The sequence below is a fragment of the Aythya marila genome (genome assembly GCF_965140915.1).
Source record: "Aythya marila genome assembly, chromosome: Z".
Lineage (NCBI taxonomy): Eukaryota > Metazoa > Chordata > Aves > Anseriformes > Anatidae > Aythya > Aythya marila.
The window spans coordinates 50,588,921-50,595,023 of NC_139080.1; the positions used below are offsets into that span (position 1 = coordinate 50,588,921).

Below are 6,103 nucleotides of genomic sequence, written 5' to 3' on the forward strand. Positions count from 1 at the left end.
CATACAATGCACAATATATCTACATAAAGATTTTAAATTCTTTTGAAGCATGTAATAAATAATGTAGTACATTGGAAACTTACATAAAACATTGTTATCACCTATTCAGACACAGCAGTTTCTTCTACAATCTGATGCCAACACTAATTTGCTTATTGCAAATCTATCTTCTACATCTATAAAACTCCCAATTTTAATTCTTGGAAAACAAGTATACCTCTGTGCATAGTGGTACAGCAGAATACGTATAATGTGTAGCTTTGGCCTTCTAGATCATAAAGGAATTGATCACTACAACTATGGAACAGAAAAAGAAAGTTCATGACTTGATAAGATAAAAATTGACTATTTAAAAAGAATTGGAAATTATTCTTAATTAAGGTCATTTTAACCTTTTCTGACACCTATTTGGCAACTCTTGAAGTAATTAAACACTTGGGACAGGCTACACTTAGATGTTGCAAACTTTCCAGCAACCTATACTTTTAAGAACAGTTTAAAACAATGTCCCCAAACATGGATATACTTGACTCAGGCTAAGTGGCTTAAGCTTTATACTCTCTTGAAGTCCCTTCTAGCCCTAGATCTCTTTCTTTCTGTGAACATCTGAAAATTTGGTTTTCAGTGTAGGAGCTGAAGACACATATACAGGGGAGATGTGACATTTAAAGCTTTGGATGTGCAAAGTAACTGTATACTCTACCTGCTCCCACAATCAGTATCTTGGGCTCACAGCTACTGAGACAGTGCAGGAGAGATCTGGAGCGGACATTGAAGTTGAGGAAAGCCACCACGCAGCCCAGCTTGGCGAGTCCAAACCACACATGGATGAAGTCAGGCTCATTGCCCATCAGCAAGGCCACTGTGTCACCCTTTTTCAGAGCACCGTGGTGAAGGAAGACCTGGGCTACCCTGTTACTCCGCCTGTCCACATCCCGGTAGGTGTGCACCTTCCCTTCGTAGATGAGGAACGGCTTGTGGGGCTGCTCCTCAGCCAGCTTCACAAACTTGTCCAGGACGGTGACAATCTTCCCCCGCAGCCTGTAGATCTCCACTTTCAGCCCATACATCAGTACTTTCAGCAAGTATCTCAGGTCAGCCCAGAAGTAGGGGAAGAGGAGTTTCTGGATGAGGTGCAAGGAGGCAATCCCGGCGGCAACGCCCGGAACCCAGGAGGGCAGCATTAGGAATGGAGCAAGGCTGTCCCAGACACGCATGTCCCCACAGCCAGACGGCTCGAGGCACGGAGTCGGCACCCGGGGAGCCGCCTGGCAGGGAGCGGAGCCTGACAGGAGACCCCAAAGAGGTCGAGGCTTTCCCCTGCCTCTCCTCCTACAGACAGGAGCGCCTGCAGCCCGCAACAACACCCCCGCCGGACAACTGCAGCGCGGGGGGAACCCGGCCAGCCGCCGGCTGCCACAAGCCGCCCGCCTCAGCCCCGGCTCGGCCGCTCTCTCCGCCGCCCGCCCGCCGCGACCAGCCCCGCACCTGCGGAACGGCACGCCCCGCTGGGAGCGGCGAGGGCGGGCAGGGCTGGGCAGGGGAGAGAGCGGCCCCCTCCGGCCCTCCCGCCCCCAGCTCGGGGCTGCCGGGGCCGCGCTGCGCTGCCGGCGAGGCGGGGGCGGCCGCTCCCTGAGCCGCTTGCATAAGGCGGGGAGCTGCTGCCTCCACCGCCTCTTTCCACCCCCGGCGGCAGCAGCCCCGGGGGACGGTGCCTGCGCAAGGCAGTGGCGGCCGGGCGAGGGCTGTTTAGTCCACGTGGAAATGTAGGGTTGGTTCAGGGTCAGTGTACCACAGAAAGGTCTTAATTCGTGCCGAAGGAATGACACTAGCAAAAAGCTGTGGGCATCTCATCATGATGTTGATACTGCTGCTGGTGAAGTCTGTCATTCCAAGCATGTCAACATGTTGATGGAGCCAGGCTTCCATTGTGGTTGCCCTTGGATTGAGACACATAACCATAGAATCATTAAGACCTCCAAGATCATCTGGTCAACACATCCCCCTACCACCAATATCACCCATAAAACCATATTCCCTAAGCACCATGTCCAACCTTTCCTTAAACACCCCGAAGGACAATGACTCCACCATCTCCCTGAGCAACCCATTCCAATGCCTAAAATGTGATGTTCATGTGTTTTATTGCAACTGAGCCTGTAGTCACACAAACCATGAAAAACTGAGGTTGTTTTCTGAATAACATATTTTCTGCAGTTGTGCTTGCTACAAACAATTTGAACAGAACTGTAGTGCATCCTGACAGCAATTCAGCAGTACTTACTGTAGACTAAGTACATGATTTTTTTTTTACAGGGTATACAGGCACTTTTGAGTAATTCTGACTTTGCTAAAGTCATAAGACCAAAAGTACTGGTTCACAATATGAACTCTTCTGCAGTATGAGTTCCTTTCCCATGCCACATCCAACTGTGATCCCAGAATAAACTGGCCTCTTGCTGTTTTCCACACCCCTAACCTATTTACCTCATGTACCAGGATACTGTCCTGGTTCTTGACTAGGGCTGCAGAGTATTACTGCGATATCTGCAAGAATGTACTTCACATCTGTCCCACTAGCACTTGATATTCAAATCTTGTTACTCCCCAAAATGGTATGTCTTAACTAAAAGCAGACAGTGTAGCCCTTTTTTCCATTGTGTTCTTCAGATACCAAGCCAGCCAGCTACATCACTTTCGAGTCTATGAGAAATGTCTTCCTTCTCTTGACAAAGAAGATCTTTTTATATGTCAGAGGATACTGGAGGGTGCAGTGGAGCTGAAAAAAAGTAAGGTCATTATTTAACATAGTTCATTCTATACAATGACCTAACAAAAATGACTACACACTGACATAAAGCAGTGATGCCCCAGAACTATGGAGCTTTTCCTGCAAAATTTGCTTTGTCTAGCTTCTGTGGGCTTCTCAGATCAAAGAACTATATAATCATTTAGGTTGGAAAAGACCTCTAAGACCTCTAAAGTCAAACCTTTAACCTAGCACTGCCAACTTTACTACTAAACCATGTCCCTAAGCAACTGCTCTACACATCTTTTGAAAAACTCAAGGGATGGTGAATCAACTGCTTCTTTGAGTAGCTTGTTTTTAATACTTCACAACCCTTTCAGTAAAGATTTTTTTCCTAATATCCAACCTAAACATCTCCTGGTGCAACTTGAGGCAATTTCCCCTTGCCCTATCAGTTGTTGCTTGGGAGAAGAAACCCACCCCTCTATAGCCTCCTTTAAGGTAACTGTAGAGCATGATAAGGTTTCCCCTGAGCCTTTTTTTCTCTAGGCTAAACTTTTCTCCAGTTCCCACAGCTCCCCCTCATATATGACCATATTTCCATTCGTATGAATGGAAATATTTATTTGCGAGAAAGCAATAGCAGAAAAAGGGTTAATAGGATTTGTGCTGATAATGAAGAATGCAGTAGCCAGGCAATCAGATTGCTGATTTGCACTGTTTCTGGCAAGCCAGTAGGCCTGCACGCAGATTAAACCACAACACAATTGTCTCATTAAGGGACAAACCTGCCCTCTCACAAAAGGAAGATATCAACAACATTGAAGCATGTCACATACTGCAATTGCTCTCCTGGTAGTTCACTAAGTAGTAAAAAATCACAGAACTAATAACCCAAGAGACATTATTTTAATACTTCAATCAATTCTTCAAATTACTGTGTTACTATAAGAAGATTTTCTCCTCCATAGTAGATGTGATACAGATTTCTGTTCCGTAAACTCAAAAACTCATAAATCACTCTAAATCACAGTGCACACTGCGTTCCCCAATGTTTGAAAAAAAATGGCTATAGAAGAATAATAACTGAAATAGTGGATCATCAATTTATTTTTGAGGCTTCCTGGCATACGTACCACATCATGCAATCTAAGGATTTCTACTTTATTTGCTGAGGGGAAAGACTTGATTCCATCAAAGCTTTTGAAGGTAGACTTTTTGTACCATTCTGCCACCAATCTTAACAGTTCATTTTTTTTTTCATGTCTTTGAAACTGAAGAACACAAGGAATAATGGAAATTTAATTTTGGCAGTTTGATTCAAACCCAAAGCTCAGCTTCATACTCATTTCTTAAAGTGGTTTGAAAAAAACATTTTAGTACTTGCTTTAAAACATGGGGATCATAGAATGGTTTGGTTTGGAAGGGACCTTAAAGATCACCTAATCCCAACTAGCCAGGCATAGGCATAGACACCTTCCACTAGACCAGGTTGTTCAAAGCCCCATCCATCTTGGCCTTAAACACTTTGAGGGGCGGGGCATTCACAACTTCTCTGGTAAACCTGTTCCAGTGCCTCACCACCCTCTGAGTGAAGAATTTCTTCCTTAAAACTCATATAAATCTCTCAATTTTTGTTTAAATCCATTAATCCATGTCCTATCAGAATACTCCCTGACAAAGGGTCCTTCCCCACCCTACCCAGCTTTCTCTCCTCTAGGCAGAACAACCCCAACTCCCTTAGCCCGTCTTCACAGGAGAGGTGCTCTAGCCCTCTGATCATCTTCATGGTCTTTATCTGGACTCATTCTAATCCTTCATTGTCATTGTGCTGGGTGCCTTGGAGCTGTAAGCAGTGTCCCAGGTGGGGTCTCACAAGAGGAGAGTAGAGGAGAGAATCACCTCATTTGCCCTGCTGGCCACACTGCTTTTGATGCAGACCAGGATATGGGTCGCTTTCTGGGCTTCAGGTGTACATTGCTGGCTCACGTTGAGCTTTTCATCAATCAACATCCCCAGGTCTTTCTCCTCAGGGCTGCTCTCAATCCATTCTCTGACCATGCTGTATTTGTGCTTGGGATTGCTCCAGCCCAGATGCAGGATTTTGCACTTGGCCTTGTTGAATCTCAATGAGATTCTCAAAGGCCCACTTCTCAAGCCTGTTCAGGTCCATCTGGATGATATCCCTTCCCTTCAGAGTGTTGGTGTCATCAGCAAACTTGCTGAGGGTGCACTCAATCCCACTGCCCATGTCACCAACAGAGACGTTAAACAGCACTGGCCCCAGTACTGACACCTGAAGAACACCACTCGTTACTGATCTCCACCTGGACATTGAGCCATTGACTGCAACTCTTTTAGTATGACCATCCAGGCAATTCCTTACCCACTGAGTAGTCCATCTGTCAAATCCATGTGTCTCCAATTTAGAGACAAGGATATCCTGGGGGTAATGTCAAATGCTTTGCACCGTTCCAGGTAGATGATGTCACATGCTCTTCACCTATCCACCAACGCTGTAACCCCATTCTAGGTGGCCACCAAATTTGTCAGGCACAATTTGCCCTCAATGAAGCCATGCTGGCTGTCACCAATCACCTCTTTATTTTCTATGTCTTAGCATAGTTTCCAGGAGGATCTGCTCCATGATCTTGCCAGGTAAGAGGTGAGATGGACTAGCCTGTAATTCTCCAGGTCTCTTCCTTTTTTTCCTTTTTAAAAATAGGGGTTATGTTTCCCCTTTTCCAGTCATCAAGAACCTCATCAGACTGTCACAACTTCTTACATATGATGGGCAATGGCTTAGCAAGTTCATCCACTGGGTCCCTCAGGTCTTGAGTATGTATATCATCAGGTGCCATGAGGTACTGGAAGAGGTTGCCCAGAGAAGTTGTCAATGCCCCATCTCTGGAGGCATTCAAGGCCAGGTTGGATGGGGCCTTGGCCAACCTGACTTAGTGGGTGGTATCCTTGCCTGTGGCAGGGAGATTGGAACTAGATTATCTTTAAGGTCCCTTCTAAACCAAGTCATTTTATGAATCTATGACTTGTGCACCTTCAGGTTCCTTAGCTGGTCTCAAACCTGATCTTCTACACTGGGCAGTTCATCCTTCTCCTAGTCCTTGCCTTTGCCTTCTGGGCCCTGGCCAATGTGGCTAGAGTTCTCGCTGGTGAAGACATGGGCAAAAATTTCATTTAATACCTCAGCCTTCTCTGTATCCTGGTCTCCCATTTCCTTCTGGAGAGGGTACACAATTTCCCTAGTCTTTCTTTTATCATCAGTTCACTTATAGAAGCATTTCTTGTGTCCCTTTATGTACCTGGCCAAATTTAATTCTAAAAGAGCTTTGGCTT

General features: G+C 45.7%; 1 protein-coding gene across 1 annotated transcript in view; it reads right to left on the reverse strand.

The window, feature by feature from the left end:
* LOC309890136 (long-chain fatty acid transport protein 6-like) overlaps nt 1–1,435 on the reverse strand; it is a 51,859-nt gene extending 50,424 nt beyond the window's left edge. The window contains exon 1 of the mRNA XM_082783716.1: nt 704–1,435. Within this exon, the coding sequence (XP_082639842.1) occupies nt 704–1,217 (514 nt within the window). The 5' untranslated portion in view covers nt 1,218–1,435. The remainder of the gene's footprint in view (nt 1–703) is intronic.
* Between the last annotated feature and the right edge of the window lie 4,668 nt (nt 1,436–6,103).